Genomic DNA, 26,841 nt, shown 5'->3' on the forward strand with positions numbered 1-26,841 from the left:
CCGACTATTCCTTTGTGCACTTTTAGTATGAAACATTACATTAGACCAGCAGTGTCTTCAATAAAGCTACTTGGACAGAGCCATATCCAAGCAACTTTCTGATCGTTTCACTTTCTCCTCCTTTTGGCGATGGATCTCTCGTATCTCTAAAAAAATTACTGCTTTTTTCTCGACCCTAAAAAGTATTCACTGGGTAGGGAACATGAGTATCTCATATTTGAAGGACAAGATTAATTCAGCATACCACTTGATTTCCACGACGCTAGAAATAAAGAGCAGAACACGGCACTGTCAATCAGTACGCTTAACGTGATGGGTCTCTGGAACTTCGCACTGACCTTAATTACAGTGAAATAAATAAAAAAGAAGTCTTGGAATATTTATATTTAATGCGTATTGCCCCGTTATTATATTCAATTTTTGGATGCCAGCTTTGGGGTCCATAATGTCAATCAGGCACACACAATTATTAGCATTATTTAATTGCTATGATTCTACCATACAATGGCATTCAGGATATTTTACAATGGTGCTATCTCACGGATCCAACTATAAAAAGCAGGCCACCTTGATGAAAATAATCACCATACTTGCTGCTTGCATCACACCGTAATTCGATTCTTGGCTTTCATTCCTTTCAGTTGAATTCTGTTCTTGGAGCACTGCCACAAATGGGGATAACAGAAGCATGCTCCAGGATCATTGGAGACTTTTTACAATCTTTTAGACGTTCACAACAAGGCTCAAATCCTCAAGCTGATCACAATAGTTCTCGCTGCTGCAAGCCCCAGAATGTGCTCAAACTTGATGACAAGATGGTCAGTGCTCTTATCACTGTCTTTGGCATGCAAAACGACGGAAGGATCAAGAAGGAAAACGCACGGCAAGTGGTAGAGAAGCTGGGTTTGCTATATGGTTCAGAGGAAGAGAAGCCATCTGGGTTTGAGCTTCCTTGCCATGGAGGCTTAGAAGATGAAGAGGTTCCTGTAGAAGAAGTGCTCAATGGATTGGAAGATATGTCGAAGCGTAGCGAGCTATTACACGAGGCCTTCAAAATCTTTGATGAAGATGGAGATGGATACATAGATGCAATGGAGTTGAAGAGGGTTCTGGATTGCTTGGGTTTGGATAAAGGTTGGGACATGAGTGCCATTGAGAAAATGGTGAATGTTGTAGATTTGAACTTTGATGGTAAGGTTGATTTCGGTGAGTTTGAGTTAATGATGGGGTAGTAGCAGTTTATTCATTTTGCTTCTAGGAATAAAATTATTAATCATCAGCCAATTGTATATTACTTCTTTCACGGTTCTCTGAATGAAAATCTGGAGATGGATTGATTATTACTTTCCTGTTGATTGATCTGTTCACTTATGGCCTGCCAGAAAACCCCATTTTGTTCATTCATCATTTATAGTTTCTTATTCCCTAGAATTCCCACATTTAAGCTGTACAAGAAGGGGGGTAATTATGAAACGCAAAGTAAGTACTTTCAATTTATACAGAATAAAATACAGCATTAACCATACTATTTCAATGGACATAGAGATTGGGGGGGGGGGGAGAGAAGAAAACATAAGACAAAACAGCACCTACTAATCTAACTAGACTAGACGACATATAAATTGGATCTAATTGGGTAAAGTGAAACATTCAACGATATATTCCGTTGATACAGCTCATAGCATCACTAATAACTCCAGAGTTATAATTGCCATTGCTGTTACTGATATGTAAGTTCCCAAGACCAAGAGATGAATTGTGATCATCAACTGCAATAGAAGCATATGAGGCATCACTACCTTGGACAGTGATGGTGGGCGAGACATGCGCCATACGCAGGGTAGTGTTGTTGAGTTGTGGTGGTGCGTTTAGCTGACTCTGATTCTGAACAAGCGAGTTGTTTAAGGTGGAGAAGGAACCCCTAGTCAACATATCTTCAGCTAACTTCACCTAAAAGTACACAGAATTTTCTTTACCAGTTCATATTTACTTACATGGGTTAGTCATGAATCTGATTTAACAAATTTGCTTCCCACAAGTATATTTTCTGGGAGATTTTTTTCCCACCTATTGTAATATAATAGCTTCGGTCTGTAAATTTAACTCTATCCAATAGGATCAGAGACGTTTTGGCCCCAAAAAAAGGAAAAAAAAAGGATCAGAGACGTAACTAGAGCCATGATCAAGAAAGAACCTATCTATATATACCTTGGCTCTCAAAGCTTCGACATCCGATTTGAGCACTCGGTTATTTGTATTGGCATCGCGAAATTGCTGACTGGCATCTGTAAGCTGCTTGTACAGAGCTGCATTCTCCAATCTCAGTTGCTCAACCTGAGGAACACAAATTCAAATTTCATGGTTGAATCTCACATGTATGACAACATTCCTCTCATTCCCCTGTTTCCGAAGAGCAATGGCATGTTGGCTTGCTTCAAGCAAGACTGACTAATCAATCACATGCCCTTGCACTGCCAAAACACTAGTTCTCCCTCACCTGCGTCTCAAGATCAGCCAGATGTGCTTGTTTTCTTCTTCTGGATCTCCTGGCAGATTCCCTATTAGAAACCTTCCTGAAACAATGATTATGAAGACCGTGTGAATTAAAGCATGAAGGATGATGAAGATTGAAGACCAGTAGTGTTTAAGTTTATAGTTCCATGAAAACTTAACATACCTTCTGAGACGCTTCATATCAATGGGGTTTGTGCTCTGATCACAAGGACCTGCTACGTCATCTTCATCAGATTGCTCACGAGACGAAGCACTTGTGGTTCCTTTGGCTTGATTATCACCGACGGCTGGTTGATTAGCTGACACAGGGCTGCAAACTGCCCAGTTTGCAATTGATCCAAATATGTTAAGCTACATCAACTAAACCAAGTTTCTTATGAGCTACATCAGTGCAGGCCCCATAGATGGGTGCGTGACATGCAAAAGTGTGTACCATAAATCACAAAAAATATATATACACGTTTAACCATAGACTATATGTTTACCACTGGTACCACAAATAGATGACTGAGATTCAATCGGTGCACAGAGAGGTGAATCCTTGGGAGTGGCATCCGGAGACCATAAAAGTGAATCTGGTAGTCCCTTGCAAGTTGAAAACGCAGTCACCGCATCCTGCAATTGTACATAAGCTGGAAATTTTAAGGATCAAACTCAGTTTAGTTATATATAGCAGCACAAGGTCCTCTTGGACGCCATAATTGAGTCACGAAGAAAAGTCTACAAACCTTTTTTTTCTTTTCTTTTGTATTTTTTATTATTAGACCTCTTCTCTTAACAGGTTATCTTCTTTCTTTTTCCAAATAGCACTAGAGGAAGAAAAAGCACAAGAAGATAGGCCATAGAGGGAAGCAACAAAAAATACCCCTTAGATTGTGGGCACACCACAGTGCATGAATGATTCCATGTCTTCAAATGGGTAAATAAGAGATATCTTATCAACTACAAGTCGGCGGTGAAGAAGGGAGAAGTTAGGATTTTACTTTGGAATAAAGGAGGATGGGTAAAAACAAAAACAAGAAAAGAAGAGTATGCCTGCCAGGTAATAAAGTCATTCTAAACAATGTCCAAGAGGGTATTTATAATTCGATATTATTCGCTTTTTTGTTATAAATCAGGAACGGAATCCAATTTCTTTTCCTTCCTGTTCCTCATCAATCGAATTCATTCCCATAGTTTCACATGAGTTAGTGTGAGCAATTACTGTGGGCTTCATGATGTATAATCCACCCCAAGACAAACTCTGTCCTTGTTTTATAAACAGTAGCACAAAATCATTTTAAAATAACTGAAAGGAACAATTATATTTAATTAATATAAAGAATTTTCACGCTGTTGATCGTATTTGAAGGAAATCTTGCACGCAAGCAATAGTCTTCCTTTAATAGCCAATGGGGAAAAATGACCAAAAAAGATCAAAAACAAGAAAAGAACATGTTCATTTGGTGCACGCTTTCTGTAAAAATATCCGTCGAACAATTGATGTGTGAACATCAAAAGCGTTCAGTGACTGGCGGGTTAAGTCTATATTCCGATGAGATGGTCTTGCTCGTGAAGACGTGTCTTTTCTCTAATCGTCTTTTCTTTGGTTCTATCCAAACTTCCACCATACTTTCCACCTTGTACAGGACACTGTCTTCAAGATTTTAATTGTTTTTTTATTTTTAACAACATTAAATTAGATTAAATTAAATTCTGTGGTAATACACGTCAATGGAAGGAAATTTCGAGGCAAGTTTCGCCATAAACAAAAGCCTCCAGCTTCATTGACCCAACGAAGATTAAAAAACAAAAAAAAATTTGTTGCAGTTGTATAGCCAAGAAAAATGAAATCTGAGATTTAGTGATGCCACTTTTTTTCCTACTATTTTTTTGCGTTAAATTTGCTATTTTTTTCCCTTGAAAAAATCCCTTGCCTTGTACTGATAATCTCTCAAAAAGACATGTTTTCTAAAGTAACAGCATAATTAATTATTATTTATATATAGTGATAATGAAAATAATGACTCTTAATCATTGCGGTTTTAGAAATCAGCAGTTGGTGGAGTAGCTGAGGGTGATGCCACTTCATTCACAAGGCGTGAAACAATGAGACTGACCACGTCATCAAGCCGCCGAACCGCGAGATGACGTGGCAAAAGATCGTTCTCGAACGTACTTATATTTTTCTGATACATCGAGAGGGCGTTCGTAACGTTAAGTGAAAGAGAGCACTAACCGAGTTTCGAAAAGCGTGATCGAAATCGTCGGAGCCGACGCCGGCGAGAAATGTGTCCGGGTGGGGGAAGCTTTTGTGTGCGAGCTCCCAAACTTCGCACGGTTTCACGTCGTCGTCGTCGTCGTCGGTCGATGGTGGCACCGCCTTATTCAGGAACTCTTCCAGGGCCAACTCGGACGGTGTCCGTTTCATGTTGCAGACGGTGGAGAGAACCGACGAAGCGTGCAGAGATTGGGATTGAGTGGCGCTGCAGGCAGGCAAGACGGCGGCCGGCTTCGTCTCCATCATGCCGGAGAGAAAATAGAGGAAGAAAGAAGGAAAGAAAGGGAAAAGGGAGCGGAGGAAGCAAGTGAAGGGGTATAAATAGGAAAAGTGAAAACGAAGTACGTAAAAATTAAAATAATTGTTTTTGTTTTTTATAAATAGTTCAAAGGAAAAAGATTGGGCGGCACATGAAGTTAAAACTTTAGTAGAAAGTCGCTGACAGATTGGAATTACGAAAATGACATCGGAAGTTACCCGTAATTACGTGTTGGACCCGTGAGGCTCACTTCATGCCAATAATTGTGAGCTTGGCTTGCTGATTATATAAAGATGGACAGTTTCATTAAATATAAAGGCAATATTTTTTTTGGGCCAAAAACATAAAAGCAATATGAGTCATTATTTTAAATTAATTATATATATATATATATATATATCATGTTTGTATTTTTTTATTTTATATACTGATGCCTGGAAATTTGGTACACCTCTCCGAGGCAAGGAGGACATTCCAAGAAAGCAGAACTAATATTGCGAATCTGACCTGTTTGCCTCCGAATCTGGGAAGCATCATCAAATCGCCACGTGTTAAAAAGAAAAAATCCTCCCTGGGAATCTTTTTGGAATCTGCCCATCTTGTGATTGAATTGAGAAAATCGATTTGATTTTTTTAAGTAAAATCAATCTGAAAATTTTAAATGAACTGATGAGACTAATTTTAATTAATGTCTTGATTGAAGTGGGTGTTGATTAGTTTGGAGCAGAGGTCAATACTGTATGGGGATTCTGGTTAATTATACTTATGACCAATTAAGATCCAAAAATAAATAGTAATAATATAGAGTATTAATTATGGCCACTTAGACATTTATTGGGGCAGTGGTGAGGTGAGGGCGAATCATCTCTTCATTTTCACTCTCAACGTTACGCTGATATAATCGTCTAACATGAGATGAGAGGAGAATTCCCACATTCTTAAACTTAATAATAAATATTTTAACGAATAAATTATAAAAAGGAATTTTGACTAACTTTTGTGACCAGCACGAAAGAAAAATAAATAATTTCATGGTATACATCAGAGTTACTTCCTGACCAAGAGAACAATATAATAAAAATCAAAACTTTAATAGAATTAATAACTGGGCAACACATAATGAATGCCAATGAAAAAGAATAAAGGGAAGCAGACCAAAAGAGAAAAGAGGGACGCCACAACTTTGATTCTTTGGCCTGTTATGTGTGGTTAAGTAAAAAGAAGAATAAGAGCAAAGCATTTGGTGGCGAAACGTTTGAAGCCACATTGGCCACAATTAGGAATACATCACCACCACAAATCATGCAAGACAAAAAAGTTCAGCACCTCTGATTCAAGAAGTGGATGGAGAAAAGTAGCACATCACAAATAATGGGGTGACATATAAAGGAGCACAGTTACCCCTATAAAATATAACAAGGCATTATCAGTTCTAATGAAAAATGTTATGACTGTTTTTAAGTACGAGATCTCATGTTTGAATTCGTGTAATTGCAAAATACGCTTTTAAGACATGTGGTAACGTTTCAATCTAACAGAATAGTGCTATACTGTATTGAAAAAAAAGAGAGAGATTAAAAGGCATGGCTTGGGTGTGAAACAAAATTAGAACTTTGTGATGCACGCCCCCACACATAGGAAGAGGACCAACCAATGAAGAGGAGAGTGAGAGTGAAATAGGAAAGGGGCAAAGTGGGGGAGGATGAGAGGAGCTAAAATACTTTATTGCTTTGGGAAAAGCAGCAAAGGCAATAGATTTGGAAGGAAGAGGAAAGGCACAGTGACCAGAGAAAAGAAGAAAAAGAAAAAGTAACAAGTGGGCTTCTTAAAGGAATCCGGGGGAATTGATGGGGACAAGCACCGCCCCTAACACAAAAGCTGATACTTGTAAAATAAAAAACGAGAGGATGTTTTTATGGGGGTGGTGTTAAAAGAGCAGGTTAGCGCTCGCTTTCTGGGTAGGGTTGTTTTAAAGGTGTGCGCATTATTAGTTTATTGGCATCATCACTTTCCTAGCATAATGCAATAATACCTAACTTTGTAAGTAGGGATTGCCCAGTGGCGTTGAAAAGGTGAAGCCACCATTCCAAATTTTAAGAGTGGGGACGACACCAGTCAAGAAATGACTTGTTGTGGCATGCATTACAATTGTTTTTTTGCTGCCTCTTGTTCATTCCAGACCTTCATATCACATCATATGCTCCATCATTTCATTTATTATTTTTTTAAAAAAAAATCTCTTACTGCTTTCTAAATACTACATTAGATTAGAGTTTAGACTAGTCTATCATGCATCTACATTACTTACCTTCATCCTCGGTGTTCAATTCCACTTCTTCTTCCTCCTCCTTTTTCTTTTGTTGCCTTTGCCATCTCCAAATCCAACGTGCGCTAAGCTGCCATTTGTATTATGAACCCAACGACTCATCACAACTCAGTATGCGCGAGTGTGCGTGATGATATTCATAGAAAGCCAAATTTCTGGAAAACCCGCCACTCGAGCTTTATTTATTTATTTTTCGAACGGTTGGCTAAGAGTAGCGTACCATGGAAGGAAACAGAACCGCGGAAAAGTGGCACACCTCCTTTGTCTGAGCAACCTTTGTGTTGCTTCACTCGGAAATCGGAACAGGGAAGTAAACAGGAGGCTTGACGCTTTGTTGTTTTTCCAGCTTATATTTGATGGCTCCTTTGAAACGTGAAGTAAACATGACAATAATGATCGAGACATGGCGGCCCTTAAAAATGATTAAAACTATCAATAATCAATTTTTTATTTCAATAATCCACTGATTGCTAGGATAAATATCATTTTTCTTCTAGAAAGGTACTTAAACCGCAGCCTCTCTCTCTCTTTTTGAAAATGTATAATTTTGTTTTGAATTTGAAAAAGACAAAAATATACTGGCGAACAACACTTATTCCAAGTTTTTATTAAAGCTAAGAAAATATATACTATGTGCTTGAGCGCATAACGCACGGATATATAATAAAAGGCATATCCACCTGCCACGAACTAGGCCTCAATCATCATATGATAGCAACGCAATGCAATTCGACATGCATCCAAGTGCGCACCCTAGTGCGCACCCTTGAAGGTGGTGGTTACCACCAACCCCTTTGAAGTTTAAACACGATCCAATGCCATCCGGAAGAGATTTAGCTATATATGATTAGAACAATCTATAGTATCACAATTTAAGAAACCAAACAAACAATACGAAGCTCATCATCAAGAAGCAATAACAAAGTTATGTCGCCAGAACATTAACAACACAGTTTATGCCATGATTTTGGCGGACCTAACATAAAGACTGTCCACAACCTTCCCTACGTTGGAAATGGTTTCCAAGGTTGCAGGATATATGGCGTCGCTCTTGGGATCATCAAATATGATGAGGCATCCAGCACCTTGATCCAATGTCCCAGCAAACTTCTTGTCCAAAATCATCTGGGACAACTTCCGCTCCACTTTATCAATGGGAAGTTCAATTAGCTCAGCAATATGCGCAATCTCAACCCTTGAGAATGGCTCGATTAATCTGCACAGGTTCTGCTCCAGAAGGGTATCATAAAGGGATGACAGGTGCCTGTGTACAATTGGGTCTTCCTCCAACTGTGCCTTGTAGTCCCGCAAAGCAATTTCAAACAACTTAAGGGAACGCTTAGAATGAGCATCTGCAACAGCTTTCATGGCATCCAGGTCAGGACCAACATATTGGAGGCCTGCTTTAGAAGATATAATGCCCGCCACATCATCAGCTTGACTAACCATAATCTTACACAACAACATGTATTTTAGGCTAAAAACAGCCTTGGGGTCTTCAAGTGCATTGAAGGACTCAAAAGCTTCAAAGAAATAACTGTATGCAGTTTTATAATCCTTCTCCTCTGCGTGAAGAATCCCACTTTGCAAATCAATGGCACCTTGCTGAGCAGGGGGCACATAGATAGCATTAGCAGCTGTTCTTGCTGCTGTGAGGGCAGCTTTTGCCTTTGGAAGATTCCTCAAGGAGAAGTGTAGCTTGCTTTCCAGCAAGTCTATGTCCACAAGAAGAAGCTTGTCATCCAATCTTCTAACCTCTTTGACCAGGCCAGTAAGGAGAGTCAAGGCTTCTGCATACTCCTTACTTTCCATAAGAAGAGCTGCGAGCCTTGCCTCAACCCTCTGCCTTAGAAAAGTCCGCTTTTCAGCTCGAGTCCACTGCACCATTTCTTTGCAGAGTGCAATTTGTAGATCAGATGTCCCCGGTATTTTAGCAACAGAATCAATTATTCCCCTCACTATTTTTGCAGTTTTTGCCTTAGGGATTAAAGAAAAAAATGGCCTCAACTGAGTGAGAAGGCTGCGCAGATCCTCTGCCCTATTCTCTTGCCTAAGAAGATCAGAGAGATTTGTGATGGCTTGCTCTTTAATGCGAAGAGCTTCTGGAGATGCAGAGGGATTCTCAAGTACACGATAAAGAATAGAGATAGCCTCAGATGGGTTTTTGGCCTCCAGTGCCTGTGCGATAGTTTCTGTTGTTGCGGGGAGATATGAGGAAGACATTTTAACCGCTTCCACAAACTTCTGAAAGAACAATGTTATTAATTAAGAGAAAAATGCAAAACTACACAGCTTTGAATTACTATAGATTTGAGTGGGAAGTATTATATCACTGCCTTAGCTATCTCTTCCTTTCAAGCAAAACGTAAATGTCTTCACTTTTTTCAAATGGTTATATAGCATTTGCCAAGACCACAGGACATATAGAAAGGAAAATTTAGACTTATGAGCAATCTTTACAGACAAATATCTCATTTGTGACTATCATATGACTCGCTCCTAAGAAAACACAAAACTAAAAGAACTCCCTCATTTAAGGTCACCATAGCCTACTATATGGAGGGTGTGGTCACAAAATATATGCATCTTAAAGAAGATACAAGCAAAGGCAACATTCAGCATAGAAATGTAGAAAACTAACATGAGGCATGATCAGCTACATGTATTGTAACTATCCTTCGAAACTGAATGCAATAAGAATTACAAACACAAGGCGGAGCAATTGCCTTGAAAAAGGATAATTGATTGATTCCAAATTGGACAACTCCTTTAATGTGCCTCTTTTGATTTAGAAGCAACATTTCTCATTGATTACCTTCAAGCCCACAAACGCTGTGACGAGAAAAAACACATGAACTTGGGGACCGAGGAAGAACAAAGATCATTCGTTTCTCAGATCTAACAAGGGGTGATTTCTGAGCTGTCAAACTTCGCTCATTGGTGTTTGTTCTCCACATGCCCGATATTCTCTCTTTTGCTACTGGTTAGTCTTCTATTGTTTCTGCCTTCGCTCTTCAAATAACTTAAACCCGCTAATTTATAACTTATGTTTACAAGTTTATTACATTATTGCTTAATCTATTAGTTGCTTTTCAAATCTTTTTTAAACCCTTAAAATAAGAAACCCTGGCATCTTGTTCTCTAATGTGAAGTTCACTCTGCCAACCACCACCCACACCCTAAGAGTGGGTTATGCATTTTTCAATGGGATATTTTCTCGTAGGCTATGGTGCTTGTTGCTTATTGAGGATAATAGCTGTTTTATCGATGAAATATTTTGAAGTTTGAGTGCTCCTTAAGCGTTTTAGTTCAGAGGAATGCGATGAATTAATTATTACTTTGGACCAGTTATTGGGGAGTTTATAAAGGATGAGTTGCGAGTTGGGTGGGACGTGATGTACGTAATACGTTGTAAAATTTTGGAGTTTTGAAGGTCATGAGGGGTACAATGGATTGGAACTCAATAAACTCATACCCCATTGTTCCGATCTCTCCAAATTGCGGGGTTTAGGATGGCTTGGGTTACTTATAATTTCTCATTTCCTCGTCTAACCCGAGCCAGGTCTCTTTTCTACCGTTTTCATTTTCCAATTTGCCTCACAACTCAGAATTCTGATAACAGAAGCACGGAGTGAGTTTGTGTGAGTGAGACTTCGAAGTAACAAACAATCCCAACAAAACAGGATCTGAATCATATACATTCAAGCAAAGTAAGAACCAGAATCCAAAAAGCGCATGCAAAATAGGAGTCGAATCATTCAAAGTAGGGGATTTAGGTATTTAGGAAGGACAGGGCGGTAAAACGCCGATAAGTGTGGAAGGTGGAGAGAGGAATTGATGCTTACCTCGACGATGGTGAGCAGCGAAAGGAGAGTAGCGAGGGAACGCGGCGGCGGGCAACCTTGGAAAGGGAGGACTGAAGGAGTAGCGTCGACCTGAGGGCGAGGACGCGAGCAAGGCCGAGAGCTGGATGGGAGCCGTGAGTCGTGATTGTAAAAGGAGATGGGGAGAGAACTCGGGCAAGGTGGCTTTTAGTTTGGGATTAAAACGCAGCGTACCAACACAAGTATATGGGATTAACCAGAAAAATCCGAGGGCCCATTCCTCGTTTCTTTTCTTGTTGCTCAATTCACCTATTGGGCCGATGGAATGGGCTTCTTGTTTTGTAAATGGGCCACCTTGATCGGTTTACTTTGTTTGGAAACGCGATTTCAAGGTAAAGCCCAATTTTTCCAAGACCAAAGCCTATTATATTTTGTTCACAGTGAAAGTCCAATAATGACCGATGAGAATTGGGTCTAGTGAAAAAAAGCTAATTCCTCATAACATGATAAATTAATATTTAAATTCCTGTTCAAAAAAGTACTTTAGCAAAAAAAAAAAAAGTCCAATATCGTAAATTGTTGCTGCTTCTTCTCCTCCTCCTCCTCTTTTTTCCTCTTCCCAGCATGAATAATTGCTTCTTACCTATTGAAAACTCAATTTATTTCTTCAATATTAGTACAGGGAAGCGTGAAATTTTCAAGGATTATATTAATTAGTTGTTAATATAACTTTAAACTCCTGGCATTTATCGCTAAAACGGACAGTTGTTCACCGGATCCATGTCATTAGACTTCTGATTCAGCAAATTGAGACGTCGAGTTTGACTGGTAGGTTGGTAAGGGAATCGAAGCCAACAGAGTGTAATTTAAATTAAATATAAAATTAGAAATTTAAGTAAGTGTGTGAATCCTAGCTAGAAGTGAGACATTTGGATTGTGACATGCGTTCTTCCCTCTTACCAAAAAGGCCATGTACCTACGTACTAACTCAATAATCATCAAACTTAATTAATTCTTCACTTAGCTGGCAGAATAATTCCTCTTAATAATGCACCAAAGTAGAATCATTCTCGTGTTATGCCAAAAAGAAAATCTTACATGCATTGAATGATCACACATAATATAAAAATCATAATAATTCAAATTATTCATGAAATATAAATAATGTCACTAATCCCTTAAAATCCAGAGCACGAAATTCATATTAGTACAATTTTGAAAATATACATCGAAGTGCTAATTAATGCTCCGTTTGGCTGGAGGTATGTTTACCGCATGAGGAGAAAAGATGAAGATTCCACGGCATATTGCGTTTGGTTCATGTTTTGGCTCATCCATTCCATTAGGTGAAGGGAAATCTAATTGTGGGAGCATCCTGCTCAATTACACTTTCTTTTCTTTTTAAATGTTCTTTAACAATAGTTAGCGAGACCAACTTTTCGATAACGACAATTGCAATCAAGGGAATTACAGATCATAGAATCAATCAGGTGGTTATGCAATGATTGTTTAGGAAGGAGGAGACTGGCTCAGTTCCTTTTCACCCGTCGTGACTTCCAATAAGAAATTATACTCTTTTTGTTGATTAATATCGGAGCAACTCCTCGTTATAAGACACTGTCTGTGGACTATAAATAATGTCTTATAATTAAAACTGAAAATAGTACTTAATTACTCTGTTGAGTTAAAAAAATTAAGAATATTAGTTACTTATTAATGTGGTGTGATCTTTTTAAAATATCCTTAAATAACAACAAATTATATATCGGTTTACAAGTTAGATAAACTGATTTGAAAAAAAAAAAGATAAAATGAATTAATATATTATATTTATAATTAAATTTTAATCTCAACTGGTTCTTATATTAAGAAATATCTGAATATTGATGTATGATAGGCTAATTATGCATCTTAGTCTAATTTTCACAACGTCACCTCACTTAGAAATCATGATTAAACTTGAGGAGAAGCCTCGTGTTTTTGGGACAACATACTCTTTGTAGTGTAATTTTGAGAGGCTCGTGCTAGCCACCACTATTTCCTGAAGATCAAATAATTTAATTGTGGATCAAGGAACATTTCATCAAATTATTTAAGCAACATAAAACAAGCACCCACCAATGAAATATATGATTACCGGCTACTTTTAAAATCAAAAGGCACGGCCGATTCTCTCTTAATTGGTGCAATGGAATGCGGATCATGTTAGGAACACCTTCCATTATCTCCCAGTCATCATTTAAGTATGGAGCCAAGTCAAACACACACACACACACACACATATATATAATCTACATGCAAGCACTTTTGTGTTCTCTCTCTTTCACCACTGGATTAGGCTCTGGTGAGGACAAAACTTGCAATCTTCTCACAACTCAAAAGCATGGTAGATAACTCTACCGAGCTCTCTGACTCGAAACTACGCGTTATCTCTGGGTTGTCATGTGAATGAGTCGATGACTTATTTAAGTAATATTTTTTTCCTTTTCCCAACGTTCCTGTACATTTATCTACTTAGATTCAATTTATCTAACCGTCTTGCACGAAACTCTCTCTCAACAAGAAAAAGTCTCGTTTCTTTCGTTTTTACTTTTCCTTATTTTTATCTACAGTACATTGAATTGAAAACTTTATGTTCATAACGGTGCACAAAATTGCAGCTTAACTCTGGGGAATTAGAATTTCAACAGCGCCCATATCTGTCTGCGACTTTTGATGCTGCATCACATGGGTCTCCTGGAAATTCTAAAATAAATTTGCTTCAGGTCCTCAATATATAGTTGAAATTAAAATTACAATTATAAATGAAAAAAGAGTAATGAAATAAGCCTGAGGTATGAATGGTACAATTGTAGTGTACGTAAGAGGGTACCTAGCCTTTGACTGATAGGATGGTTTGCCTTGGAAACCAAAGCTGCCAGAACTTAGCAGTTAGCACAGACTTTAAACGACCTAAAGCTGTTTAATAACTGATAATTAACTCAGAGAATCTCAGTCCTAGTCATCCCCTGACTAAAATAAAACCAAGCACACATGGATTTCAACCATCAAAACCAGGAACTATGAGAGGGAGAGAGATCAGAATTACAAAAATCACTCACGTCTGAAACCTGGAAGACATCAACTTTTAAGTCTTTAGCTACTCATCCTAACCAAGAAAACTTCTCTTGTTGGCTTCCCCATGTGATAGAAAATGCAAGTGCCTTTGTAATCTTCTTCACCTAAATGGAAAAAATAAAAAAATAAAAAAGAACGAAAGGAAGAGACAAGAAGAGAGGTGTAGAAGTTTCAGAATCCACAAGGCCTCAGACTTCTATAAATTGCAAGCATACACCAATGAACCCCATCTAGCCTGAGCAGAGAAATATTCAAGATAGGAGAGAGCCAAGGGCCAAGCCTCGCAACCCCGGAGACTAAAGAGAGACACCGTATCATTTCCATGGATCCAAAGAAATCTAACAAGATCAGAGATATTGTTAGGCTTCAACAGATCCTCAAGAAATGGAGAAAGCAAGCCAACTCTCCCAAAACCAGTGACAGTAACAACAGCGGCAGTAGCAATAAAAGTATCAAGTTTCTGAAGAGGACACTTTCTATATCTGAACGCGAAGGGGGATCAAGCAACGCTGTTCCGAAAGGCTGTCTCGCTGTTTGCGTCGGGGAAGAGATGAAGAGGTTCATTATACCTACTGAATATCTCAGCCATCATGCATTTCATGTGTTACTGAGAGAAGCAGAAGAAGAATTCGGGTTTCAACAGACTGGTGTTCTGAGATTCCCTTGTCAAGTGCCAGTTTTTGAGAGTATCTTAAAGATGGTGCAGGGAAGGAACGACCAATCTAGCACTCAAGAATGCAGACTTAAAGTTGAAGAGATATTGGGACACTGCTCATTAGAACGCCAGCTTGCTTACTCTCCCCATCCCCAGAGTCCAATGTGCAGATAGTCTAGGATTTTGAAAGGCTTACACTTATGTTTTCCCCTTCTTTTTCCCCTCATGGAGGCCAATCAACGTATGAAATTGTAAGAGAGATTTAGATTATGTAAGAACCTATTTGGGAATTTATGAATAGATTTTCCGTTGTCTAAATCTATTTTTATTTTCTAATGCGCATGAATTGTCTTCAATCCGTGAGACTTACGAAGCACATCTAGCAACTCCGTTGTTTGAATCTATAGTTCTAAGGCTGAAACTTCGGCATTATGTTCTGTTGTTCAAATCATAAGCTCTCCTCATCAGGAACAACTCACATCAGCGAACGAACACGATACTTTTTCCAGTATACGAAACTAGTGATCGTGCAGGGTTGTAAACATAATGTTTTTGGGAGCTTGTCTCTCCGAAGCGTCAAAATTCAAGACTAACACACACACACACACAGAGTATAACTGGAAACTAAGCATTCAATTCAGTTCAATTGATTCAAATCTTCGAGCAATAGGTCAAACGCCAAGAGCAGAGCATGCACTAGGTCAGTGGCCTTGGGTTCCAATGACATGCAGAGCTTCACAGAAGTATAATACTATAAAAGAGAAGAAAATATTGAAAGATATTAATAAATTGTTCCTTTTTGGAAGAAAAAAAATCGGAACCGACAAAATTTTTTTGGAGAAAGGGGTAAAGCCATGCGTAGTTCCAAAACAGAAATAATTACGATGCACATCCTGAAGTTCAAGCTTCATAGTACATGGGGAAAAAGTGAAGAGTTTGCAAGTTCACATGGACCAGTTGTCACAAGTACGGTCCATTAAGTGTAAGGACGTACAAAGACTCGTCCCTCCCACCTCCCTACACCCTCGTGAGAAGCTTCCCTCTTGGGCCAAAGACGAGCATCCATCGGCCTCACTGCGATCAATCATAAGTGCCAGGTTGAATTTTTTAGATTTCAGAATGGCCCCCCACGATCGAGGTTTACAAGGTGACAGTTAGATGCCACCAGATACGAGCAATCCACGATGTTGTCCTATACTGTCATTATTTCCCTTTGATAATTGAAGTTCCCCACGAACCATTCTCTAGAAAAACTGTTAAAATTACGATGGGCAAGACCAGTCAATATATATCTCGAGCACAAGGCAAACCCATATTTCGACGTTATGGTTAAACAATTTTTATATTATACAGTCCCTTACCATCAAGTCATGGTGATCTTAAAATTTCTCGGTGGCATATTCTCAAACATCTATTATGCAGCTCACGTGCAAGCATTCATTTCAGTCATTTCCAGGACATGAATAAAATACACGTCAACAAGAAGCATTGAGAAATTAACCCTCGTTATCTGCGGTATGATAATTTTTTTTTATAAACTTAAACCGAAAGCAAGTGAGAACATGGAATCTTGTATCAATTCTAGAACACACCTTTTCACTGAAATGCGCCACAAATCCCAAAAATAAAAAAGAAAGAAAGAAAAGGAAAAAAAAAAATCAATCACATGACAAGTATTCTAAGTTCGTGAATTAGCGGCAAAACCGGTTTTTTTTGTTTTTTGGAGTTTCTCGAGAAACTGTGCATCGCCACCACAAAGCAAAATCTAAAAATTGTACAAATGCTGAAGACTGCATACAGGATATAGTAGAAGAGAAGTACCTTCAGATCCAATTTAAAGCACAAGCACCCATATGGCATCTGTCGCAGGGGCCATGTGTTATCAGCTCAGCATTAACCGAATTCGCAGTGCTTGAAGGACGGAAGCAACAGTCGGATTGTCAAGAACATGTGCGGCCTCTGATATTAACCCCTTGCTTGAATTGAGAAAAACCAGAGAGGAGAGAATAGTAGAGAGGAAAATACGAGAAAAAACAAAATTTCTCTTGCTTAGATAAGGGAGAAAATGTGAGAGGAAGGAAAACAAAAAATAATAAGATGACTTCCATGCCTAATTTTTTCTCCAAATTCTCTCTCTATATATGGAGAGATTTGGAAAAAAAAAAACTAGATTTTTATGACTACCCCTCCTCTTCTTCTCTGTATTTATTTTCTTCTATTATATTTAAAAAGTTATTCATTTTTTATCTTAAAAACAATATTTTTATTAAATAATTTGGTTTTAAAACATAATAAACTGAAAATATATATAAACCAAATAACTTAATTTTAAATTATTTGATGATGCTAATGTTAATACTCTTCCGATCCTAAATATAAGATCTATTTAACTAATTTGATTAGATTAAGGAAGTTAGGTAAGTTAGTTAATTACAAAAAATATAACATATTCTTTCTAAAACATCACAATTATCTTCCTTAATATCTTTTCTCACTCTTCTACTTGATCATAGGATTCATAGCTAAAGAAGTATCCGTAGGGGTAATTTAGAAAAAATTGATAAAGTGATCTTATATTTAGGATCAAAATCAAGTCAATAATTAGGTCATATATTAAAGATTGGAGGAGTATAATTTTTCTATTGCAATATTTAATTTAATTTACTTTTAAATATGATATATTTTGACAAAGACATTTTAGTCATTTAGATATTTGTTAATTTTCTTTCCTCACTATCTTCTCTCATTCATCCAAGCAAGATGGATGATAACAACTTCCCTCTACTTTTTTCTTCTCTCTATTTTTTCTCTTCTTATTTTTTTTCCTCTCAACTTTTCTTCTTATCCAAGCAGAGCTTAAAAGAGCCGAACGTCATGAGAGGAGGATGAGACCATAAGCTGTGTAAATTCTGCAGTGTACAGCCCATGTTGCATGAAAGAGAATCAGGCCCAAGGTGAAGTAGGCCTAAAAATCAGCCCATGGCTGAGCCCATCACTGGGCCAATGGCCCTCGATTGTGACAGCTCGAATCTCCAAAATCGAATTGAGGCAGACATTATGGGCTTCGGACTCCACAGGTGATTCCATATTTTTATCAGTTACACTTACAAGGGAAAACTTCATTCCAATCCATACGTGATTATTAAAAAATTTAAATTACGGCTATGTGTGTATTAAAAACCAAATAATATTTCCTTCATATTCTTAATATAAGAGCTAATTAACTAATTTGAGTAGATTAAAGAAGTTTTTAAAGTTAATTATTTGTAATAAATAAGTATTGTCTTCTCAAAAATATCTTTACTAATCATGTGTATTAATTAAAACTGTCATTTGATAAAATATTTAACATGTGTAACTACTATAAGTATTACTTTAAAAAAAATAGATAAATATGAAAAACATTGTGGATTTAAAATCAAATTGAAAGTCAAACTATTTCTTATAATAAGGATGTGAGGTAGTATTCTAATTTTCTAGTGCACACGCTGAATTGAATGAGAAGCAGCCACCACAGAACAGATCAAACAGAAGTAGAAAACCCAATCTCACTGTTGCAACCCAAAGCTAATTACACCGTTGCTGCTAATACTGACATAGACAGAGAGGAGAGTGTTCATTCACAAAAAAAGAGGAGAAACAGATTGACCTATTTTTATTTTCCTAATTCCATGTTTTATGGCCGCAATAGTAGGTGGATCGCAAAACATAAAACTAATCCTCAACTTGGACACGCGCGAGTCTCTCTCTCCAAAATTAAAGCTCTTCATGTGTCAGTGCCGTACATTATATCTTTATTTCCATAACTAAAACATGAGCATCGTCTTTATTACTGCGCTACAGTAGTAACCATTTTTAATGAGCACCCGACTGCTACTCTGCCCTGGGGACAAAACTGCCATATGCAGGAAGACAAACAAAGCAACGTTCATTTCTGCAGATGGCTGAAGTTGGCTCACTGTCATCGTAATTCTTTAATAAAGACAACGGCCAGGCCAAAAAGGAATAAGATCGTTCGGCAATAAATAATCTTCTGGATTGAATTTCATGAGAATCTCTGTCTCAGCCCTTGTTAATTTACTCGAATCAGTATCTATATTGTGATCTGTATGTCATGGAGCTGAATTTCATGAACATCTATTTTATTTGATGACCCTTCGTTTCATTTCTCGCTTCTCTTCCACCCACCAGGCACGGTGTTCAGCTAACTGACCCGCTGCCAGTTAACACATGTTGGTGTCCTTTCCATTGTCCATTGAAACCCAAAAAAAAAAAAAAAAAGTCGCATCCCTTTATTTGCCACGTGGCATATATTGTCTTACGTGTCTGAGCTGACGTGCCCCACGCTCCTCGCCTTCCCTTTTAAAAACGATCTACTACTTTTGCTTCCGCCTGTTTTCTTTAAGAATCAAGCCCACCCACACTTTCCCCACTTGAAAATAAAAGCTGAACTAACCCCCCACTAACGTATACACTCTCTCAAAATACTACTCTCCTTGGATTCTCTCTTAAAACTTCCTTTATCATACAGCACTGCTCCTCGGGTTCTCTTTGTTATCATTCCCAATCTCTCGTAAGATCATTACTCAGAAGCTTAAAGCTTATCACATCAATGACGGAGACCTCTGGTAGAAAGCTCGTAGTTGAGGTCTGCAATGCCAAGAATCTGATGCCAAAAGACGGCCAAGGAACCGCAAGCGCTTATGCGATTGTGGATTTCGACGGCCAGAGGCGGCGAACCAAGACCAAGTCCAGAGATCTAAATCCCCAGTGGGACGAGAGGCTCGAGTTTATTGTTCACGACACAGAGACTATGGCATCCGAAGTCTTAGAGATCAATCTGTATAACGATAAAAAGACAGGGAAGCGAAGCACTTTTCTGGGCAAGGTTAAAATATCAGGAGGCACTTTTGTGAAGTCCGGTTCTGAAGTGCTTGTGTATTATCCTCTGGAGAAGAGGAGCGTCTTCTCTCAGATTAAAGGCGAGCTTGGGGTCAAGGTTTATTATATTGATGAAGATCCGCCGGCTGCCGATGCCGCAGCTGCAGAGCAAAAGACTGAAGCGGCGGCGCCGGCGGCTGAGGAAAAGCCACTGGAGAATTCAGCGAAAGAGGAAGAGAAGAAGGAAGACAAAGCTGAAGAGAAAAAAGAAGATGAGAAGCCGGCAGCTAAAGAATCTAAGGAAGAGGAAAAGCCAAAGCCAGCAGAACCTGATCAAGCGAAACCAGAGGAAGCTCCGGCTGAACCTGCTCCGGTCCCACCACCGCCTGAGGTGGACCAGCCGATAGCTCATACGGAGAAACCGAAGCAGCAACAGCAGAAGGAGAAGCAAGGCGAGATACAAAAGCGTCCTGATCTCGGCGTGAATGACATTGAACTCCGATCTCTGAGCAGCGATCGAAGCCGTAGCACTTATGATCTCGTGGATCGAATGCCATTTCTCTATGTACGGGTTTTAAAGGCCAAACTAACCAAACCAGGGCCTGGAACCTCGGTTTATGCTAAGCTCGTGATTGGAACCCACAGTATCAAGACCAGAAACGAAACTGACAAAGATTGGGATCAAGTCTTCGCATTTGACAAAGAAGGTCTTAATTCGACGTCATTGGAAGTGTCTGTGTGGTCGGAGGAGAAGAAAGAAGATAATCAGTGCACAGAAAGTTGTCTGGGAACTGTCTCCTTTGATTTGCAGGAAGTTCCAAAGAGAGTACCCCCAGACAGTCCTCTGGCTCCACAATGGTACACTCTGGAATCAGAAAATTCTCCGGGAAATGACGTCATGGTCGCTGTGTGGATTGGAACCCAGGCAGATGAGGCGTTCCAGGAAGCGTGGCAATCAGACTCGGGCGGGTTGATACCAGAGACCCGATCAAAGGTTTACCTGTCTCCAAAGCTCTGGTACCTAAGGCTAACGGTCATCCAGACCCAGGATTTGCAAATAGCTTCGGGAACCGAGCCTAAGGTTCGGAGGAACCCAGAGCTTTACGTGAAGGCTCAGTTGGGGGCCCAAGTGTTCAAGACGGGAAAGACATCGGTGGGCCCGTCATCATCCAGCTCAGCTAATCCGACTTGGAATGATGACCTCATTTTTGTGGCCGCCGAGCCTTTCGAGCCGTTTCTGCTGGTGACCGTAGAGGATGTGTCTCATTCCCAAACAGTGGGGCAAGCCAAAATACACGTGTCTTCCATCGAGAGGCGAACAGATGATCGAACGGAGGCAAAATCAAGATGGTTTAATCTGGTTGGGGACGAGAACCGCCCATACGCCGGAAGAATCCACGTTCGAGTGTGCTTGGAAGGGGGCTATCACGTGATAGACGAGGCTGCTCACGTGACCAGTGATGTTCGGGCCGCAGCCAAGCAACTAGTTAAGGCTCCGATAGGCATGCTGGAGGTCGGGATTCGCGGGGCCACTAATTTGCTGCCCGTGAAGACCAAAGACGGAACTCGGGGCACCACCGATGCCTACGTGGTAACCAAATATGGGCCAAAGTGGGTCCGAACTCGCACCATCTTAGACAGATTCAATCCACGTTGGAATGAGCAGTACACTTGGGACGTGTATGACCCCTGCACGGTGCTCACAATAGGCGTGTTTGATAATGGGAGGTACCAGCATGATGAATCAGGGAAGCCCAACAAAGACGTGCGAATTGGGAAAATCCGAATACGTCTATCCACGCTGGACACAAACCGAGTGTACATGAATAGTTACTCCCTCGTTACAATCTTGCCAAGTGGTGCCAAGAAAATGGGAGAGATCGAGATTGCAGTAAGGTTTTCGTGTTCCTCCTGGTTAAGCTTGATGCAGGCCTATGCAAGCCCGATTCTTCCAAGAATGCACTATGTGAAGCCATTCGGCCCCGCCCAACAAGATATCCTACGTCACATGGCTATGCGCATCGTCACCGCTCGGCTTGCGCGATCCGAACCGCCTTTGGGTCAAGAAGTGGTTCAGTTTATGTTGGACTCAGACAACCACGTGTGGAGCATGAGGCGGAGCAAGGCTAATTGGTTCCGGGTCGTGGGTTGTTTGTCGCGGGTAGCAACGGTGGCGCGGTGGCTTGACGGGATTCGCACGTGGGTGCATCCCCCCACCACAATTCTGGTGCACGTTTTGTTGTTGGCAATTGTGCTGTGTCCCCATTTGGTGCTCCCCACAGTATTCATGTACGCCTTCTTGGTCTTGATCTCCAGATTCCGTAACCGACGGAGGGTCCCGCAGAACATGGACCTAAGGATATCTTACGTGGACGGGGTGAGCTTGGACGAGCTTGACGAAGAGTTTGATGGGTTCCCCAGCACGAGATCTGCGGAGCAAGTTCGGATCCGGTACGATAGGCTGAGGGCATTGGCGGGTCGGGCGCAGACATTGATGGGTGACTTGGCAGCACAAGGGGAGCGTTTGGAGGCACTGTTTAATTGGCGGGACCCAAGAGCTACGGGGATATTTGTGGTGTTTTGTTTAATGGCATCGATGGTGTTCTATGTGGTGCCATTTAAGGGGTTTGCATTAGGTGCCGGGTTTTATTACTTGAGACACCCAAGGTTTAGAGGTGATATGCCGTCGGCTCCTGCAAACTTTTTCCGGCGGCTTCCCTCATTTGCTGACCAAATTATGTAAGGACGATGATATGTTAGGTGGCACGGTTTTTTTGGGGCGGCTACTATTTTTGTTCTCAGTATTAATATTAATTATTATATTCATTTGTTTGTTTCATTTGTTCGTTTGTCTTTTTTTTGTGGTCCGTTTGTGTCGACTGCATTTTCATTTTTCATATGAAGGAAGCGACAAGTCGTTGGCAGTATGCGCCAAAAGCCTAAAAGTGGATAAAAGTGACCGTTGATAGTGCACAAAGAAAGCGCTCTAGAGCCATGAGATCCATTATATAACGCGAATGGTGATTACCAAAGGGAAGGGCACTAGGGCAGCAGGCCGTTGGTGCAATATGCTTTGGCGTCAAGGAAAACGCTGCTTTTAAGGAAGGTCGGTCGCTGGAGGGTACCTGCAAGAGGGATTTGAAAATTGGGACCACATATGATAAACTGCCTATGCATTTATGAGTCGGCCATAACATTTCCTTTCACCTTTAACTAGCTGGGAATCTAAATAATGTAACTTGATTTCACTTTGGCAATGAGGATGGTGAAGAAACGAAACGAGCTTTTAACTTTCCACGGTCTCGATATGATGCCTGGGTTGATGCTGAAGAAAGGAAGAACAAAATGACGATCTCAGTTTTATTATTGCTGGATCACTGGTATTGGGAGAGTCCTTCTCCTCACTGTCACCACTCATTCATTCTGGTCCCCGGGGAAAAAAAGAAGAAAACGACCTAAAACGCATCAGTTTCCACTCTGCAGAGAAATACTAACTATATGCTTCTCGCTGAACATGGCTGCACTTTTTGCAGATGTGTCAACAGCTTGCATTTTTTTTTTCGAACTTCCCGATGGAGTAATAATAACGCGTAATATTTGTTATTAGAGTTATTTGTTTTATTATTGCCATTGTCATGCACAACAGTTTTTGAAATGCTTCTATTTTATTTTTTGGGTGGCCAGATGATATGCTTTCGTCTGTGTATATTTATTAAGGGAAAATTCAGGTTATTAGATTCAACTCTCCAATCAAATTTTGCAATATTTATTTTTTTAATAATATAAAATTCAATGTTGATAAATTTTCAAAATTCTTTTAAATTATTATTAGTAAATAAAAATACTCCCGGCAAAATTTAATTGGAGAATTTGATATTCGATACAAGTAAATCGCCAACGTAGGAATTTATTATATTATTATTATTCTGGAAATCTCGACGCGAACGCGGGGGCGGACGTTATATAAATGTTTGACGCGCGAACAAGAGGGACCGAAATTATTCAGCACAATGAAGCGGAAGGAGGTCGATGAGTTTTACGACGACAGCTCTCCAACTTGCCTCTCCAATTCGTCAAGAAAATTTCGGAGACTGGTACCTTTCTTCCGCAAAATTTCCTCTCAGCGATTTAATTCCTGTTCATTAGTCTGAAACTATGAAATCTGAATTGCTTTTTACTAGTTGACGTTCGTAGCTTGATGCATATGGTTATAATCTCACTATATACTGTTTTCCTATACTTGTCGTTCTGGGTAAATGCAAGGATGCCGAGTTTGTTTCGGTCATGGAAGAAGACCCAAACGTTAATGCTCCCCAATTTGTTCAACGAGGGCTATCACCGGAGCTATCTTGGACGAGCACTGCCATGGTGCATACAGACGTAGTATCAGTTGCAAAAGTGCCAACGAGTAATGCGATGGAAGAGAGAGCCTTCATGCTCTATGATCCAGCTAAAACCCCTTTTGCTATGCATCCGAGCCTTCAGAAATTCCCAATCGTTGTGCAATCTGACTTGATTCCTGGCTTAAAGGGTAATTATGCATATTCTAAGTCAGAGCTCTTTACAGCTTTTGGATTGACCCTAATTTCTGTTGTTATCATTTGCTTTTGGATCTAAGGGTTGTGATTTTTCCCCTCCCCTTAGCAATAACTTGTTATTGACTGCTGAAAGTAGTTTGATGCTTTTAATTGGTTTATGTTGCTAGCCAGGAGTATTTTGAACCATAATATGTTAGTTCCAATCGAAAGACATTAATCTCTGGGCAATTACATGAGATGATATGGGAAGGATTTTGAGAAAGAAAGTAAGAAATCAAATCCCAATATTTAGCGATACAGACTTCAGAAGTTTGATTGCATAATACATATATACTAGTCACGCCCAATTAAAATGAAAGAACTATCTTCGTAATAAGATTCTTTAAAGCTCTTGCACGTTTCTATCAGTTTCTCAGAGTGAACCTAGAATCTTCAAGTGGTCAGTCGGATGAAATGTGTGAATTCACCGGGAGGTCAAAGTATAATAACATGGTTGCTTCGTTCTTGTTGTGAGTTTTTTGGCTTGACGCCTTCCCTTTTGCCTATGTTTAATTTTCCTTCTCTGTCAATTTGCTCATAGGGATGCCAACACCTGTTCTTCAGGTAAACTTGAAATTCTCTGCATTGAAAGGAATCTGTAGGCTTAAACATTTATCCGTCAAAGACTACTGATAACATTCTCTAACATGATGAATAAGTTGTATCTGACATGATGACATGAATATCATGATATTCATGATCTTTTGCTACTTTGTTTCAAAGCCTGACTAGCAGAACCTTTTGCATAGATAATGTGATTGGAGTCCTGCGCAGTCATCTGGGGTCTTGGAATTTGAAGAGCATGATAACTTTAGAATGAGATCGAATCCTTCAGAAGTTTTACAACTGTAAGAAGATTAAGTCCAATAATGAGAGGTTACTGATGAGAGCTTCCTGAAATATACAGTAGCATGAAGTTCTGCTGTAACTGAATCTGATGAGTTCCGAACATTTTATAGAAAAATTTCCTATCAAATTGCGATGGGCAATTGTATTTTGCTGATAGAAAAATTTTCTATGGAAAATATTGCTGGGAACTCATTAGAGCAAGGTTCAACATAGATGCTATTTCATAAGTTCATGAACTTTTTGAAAGAGTCTAGTGTGAAAATTTAGATTATGTATTACTTAGAAATGATTTTTACATGCTGCTACACTTGAGGAATGAAATGAGGCTGCTCATAATAATTCTAGCGTTAGAATACATGGTAATCGGGGTATAGCATAAAATATTCTGCGTAAATTTATAGCTATAGGTGTTTTGGATCTGCTTGAAGATATCTTGAACCATTGTTTCCATTATTTCTAGATTACCTATCATCGTGGGGTACTGCGAAGTTAGGAAAATCTGAGGAAGATAGGACGAGCAAGGAAAAGAGCTCTGAAGCATCAAGAGACAGTTTGGTGGCTGTTCCGTGTGTTAAACCCCGTTGGCCAGTGGTGTGTGAGGAAAGACTTTCAGTGGCTTGTGACGCTTTGGAGGCAGAAGGTCAAATGATGGACGTGGATGAACCCAACGTGAGTCGCAGGGAAGAGAGAGATATGGACATTGGTGAAAAGATTGAAGCAGTTGGGGTTATGCCCCCATGCCAGCAACAACATCATATGATGCTTAGTCTCTCGCAGAACACTCACTCGCGAATGAGTTGGTGATAGTTGAGTTCATAGTTTGTATTCTCCTGATGGCGCCGCTATTCACTAACCAGCCTCTTTTTGGCCATCTACTAACCGGCCTTCTACTGGCACTTGATCTGTATATAATGAAGGCAAAAGTTTTGTATAACTTTTAATCAATTAGAATTAGTAGATGACTAATCTGAAGGTTTACGCCATTCCCGAAATTCCAACAATTACATCTTTTATCATGGCTTTGTTAGAGCACCAGCAATTGGAGTTTGGATAATTTGATTAAATCGAATTCTGTTGCTCCATTTGCTGGCATACATTGTCATTGTGTACACGCAGGGGAAGCATTAAGGGAGCGGATACTTCTTTTCAAGGGTTCAGTACAATTTTGTTGTTTCTATATTTTTAATGTTTTTACATTGCCATTTTTGGCTTAATATTTTCTTGAAATATGTCCATGATCATATAAAACCATTGTAAGTATGTTTGACTCCGATCCACACGTTTGAGGAAATTTCAACTTCAATTTACAAGAGCATTCCACAGCTCAAGACTGGATCTTCAATCTTCAGTTTAGGTCTCAAATCTAGAGTCTTTTGTGAATGAATTAAGGGCTTCCTAAATCCTCAAGGGCTAACATGTGTTTCATGCGCTTAAACCCTAGAGGTGGATTATATTACGAGTTCATACTTTTATTTCACTTCAATATTTTTGAAAAAATATATTCCGAGTTACACAGGGGAAGCTGACTTGGCGTTTGAAAAATACATTTTAGATCAAAAAACTTGACGTTGAGAAATTA

The 26,841-nt window shown here is 39.5% G+C and overlaps 6 protein-coding genes across 9 annotated transcripts; 4 read left to right on the forward strand and 2 right to left on the reverse strand.

Annotated features, from left to right (window-relative positions):
* The first annotated feature begins 592 nt into the window (after positions 1–592).
* On the forward strand, positions 593–1,560 carry LOC114757403 (probable calcium-binding protein CML43). Its single transcript, XM_028946448.1, has one exon. The coding sequence runs from the start codon at positions 672–674 to the stop codon at positions 1,230–1,232; it is 561 nt and encodes a 186-aa protein (XP_028802281.1). The 5' UTR covers positions 593–671; the 3' UTR covers positions 1,233–1,560.
* Positions 1,466–17,759, reverse strand: LOC114757401 (basic leucine zipper 9). 3 transcript variants are annotated; one of them, XM_028946445.1, is made up of 7 exons: positions 17,744–17,759; positions 4,733–5,018; positions 3,000–3,129; positions 2,678–2,831; positions 2,498–2,573; positions 2,209–2,334; positions 1,466–1,950 (listed from the first exon to the last, which is right to left on the reverse strand). In XM_028946445.1, the coding sequence occupies exons 2-7, from the start codon at positions 5,015–5,017 to the stop codon at positions 1,651–1,653; spliced, it is 1,071 nt and encodes a 356-aa protein (XP_028802278.1). In that variant the 5' UTR covers position 5,018; positions 17,744–17,759; the 3' UTR covers positions 1,466–1,650. The 3 variants fall into 3 exon arrangements, with proteins under 3 accessions (XP_028802278.1, XP_028802279.1, XP_028802277.1); XM_028946446.1 differs by lacking the exon at positions 17,744–17,759 and having other exon boundaries at positions 3,009–3,129; positions 4,733–5,067; XM_028946444.1 differs by lacking the exon at positions 17,744–17,759 and having other exon boundaries at positions 4,733–5,066.
* On the reverse strand, positions 8,176–11,374 carry LOC114757400 (26S proteasome non-ATPase regulatory subunit 11 homolog). Of its 2 annotated transcripts, none has more exons than XM_028946443.1 (2): positions 11,205–11,374; positions 8,176–9,603 (listed from the first exon to the last, which is right to left on the reverse strand). In XM_028946443.1, the coding sequence occupies exon 2, from the start codon at positions 9,580–9,582 to the stop codon at positions 8,314–8,316; it is 1,269 nt and encodes a 422-aa protein (XP_028802276.1). In that variant the 5' UTR covers positions 9,583–9,603; positions 11,205–11,374; the 3' UTR covers positions 8,176–8,313. The 2 variants fall into 2 exon arrangements, with proteins under 2 accessions (XP_028802276.1, XP_028802275.1); XM_028946442.1 differs by having other exon boundaries at positions 8,176–9,600; positions 11,205–11,280.
* Positions 14,598–15,260, forward strand: LOC114757405 (auxin-responsive protein SAUR50-like). Its single transcript, XM_028946449.1, has one exon. The coding sequence runs from the start codon at positions 14,623–14,625 to the stop codon at positions 15,127–15,129; it is 507 nt and encodes a 168-aa protein (XP_028802282.1). The 5' UTR covers positions 14,598–14,622; the 3' UTR covers positions 15,130–15,260.
* Positions 17,760–19,420: 1,661 nt separating the features above from the next.
* Positions 19,421–22,625, forward strand: LOC114757398 (FT-interacting protein 7). Its single transcript, XM_028946438.1, has one exon. It carries the CDS (start codon positions 19,568–19,570, stop codon positions 22,577–22,579), a length of 3,012 nt encoding a protein of 1,003 aa, XP_028802271.1. The 5' UTR covers positions 19,421–19,567; the 3' UTR covers positions 22,580–22,625.
* Positions 22,626–23,655: 1,030 nt separating this feature from the next.
* Positions 23,656–26,324, forward strand: LOC114757402 (uncharacterized). The gene is made up of 3 exons (XM_028946447.1): positions 23,656–23,930; positions 24,100–24,367; positions 25,723–26,324. Exons 1-3 carry the CDS (start codon positions 23,847–23,849, stop codon positions 26,064–26,066), a joined length of 696 nt encoding a protein of 231 aa, XP_028802280.1. The 5' UTR covers positions 23,656–23,846; the 3' UTR covers positions 26,067–26,324.
* The last annotated feature ends 517 nt before the right edge of the window (positions 26,325–26,841 follow it).

This window comes from Neltuma alba, unplaced genomic scaffold, assembly GCF_004799145.2.
Source record: "Neltuma alba isolate B1F8T4 unplaced genomic scaffold, ASM479914v2 tig00010594_pilon, whole genome shotgun sequence".
In the NCBI taxonomy this organism is placed as follows: domain Eukaryota; kingdom Viridiplantae; phylum Streptophyta; class Magnoliopsida; order Fabales; family Fabaceae; genus Neltuma; species Neltuma alba.

Excerpts from the sequence above, each read along its gene's own strand:
- LOC114757400 (XM_028946443.1), bottom strand. The coding sequence starts at position 9,582 with ATGTCTTCCTCATATCTCCCCGCAACAACAGAAACTATCGCACAGGCA.
- LOC114757403 (XM_028946448.1), top strand. The coding sequence starts at position 672 with ATGGGGATAACAGAAGCATGCTCCAGGATCATTGGAGACTTTTTACAA.
- LOC114757402 (XM_028946447.1), top strand. The coding sequence starts at position 23,847 with ATGAAGCGGAAGGAGGTCGATGAGTTTTACGACGACAGCTCTCCAACT. Across the intron at positions 23,931-24,099 it reads CAAGAAAATTTCGGAGACTG|GATGCCGAGTTTGTTTCGGT; the intron begins GTACCTTTCTTC and ends GGTAAATGCAAG. Across the intron at positions 24,368-25,722 it reads CTTGATTCCTGGCTTAAAGG|ATTACCTATCATCGTGGGGT; the intron begins GTAATTATGCAT and ends CATTATTTCTAG.
- LOC114757398 (XM_028946438.1), top strand. The coding sequence starts at position 19,568 with ATGACGGAGACCTCTGGTAGAAAGCTCGTAGTTGAGGTCTGCAATGCC.
- LOC114757401 (XM_028946444.1), bottom strand. The coding sequence starts at position 5,020 with ATGATGGAGACGAAGCCGGCCGCCGTCTTGCCTGCCTGCAGCGCCACT. Across the intron at positions 3,130-4,732 it reads ATCACGCTTTTCGAAACTCG|GATGCGGTGACTGCGTTTTC; the intron begins GTTAGTGCTCTC and ends GTACAATTGCAG. Across the intron at positions 2,832-2,999 it reads ATCTATTTGTGGTACCAGTG|TTTGCAGCCCTGTGTCAGCT; the intron begins GTAAACATATAG and ends CAAACTGGGCAG.
- LOC114757405 (XM_028946449.1), top strand. The coding sequence starts at position 14,623 with ATGGATCCAAAGAAATCTAACAAGATCAGAGATATTGTTAGGCTTCAA.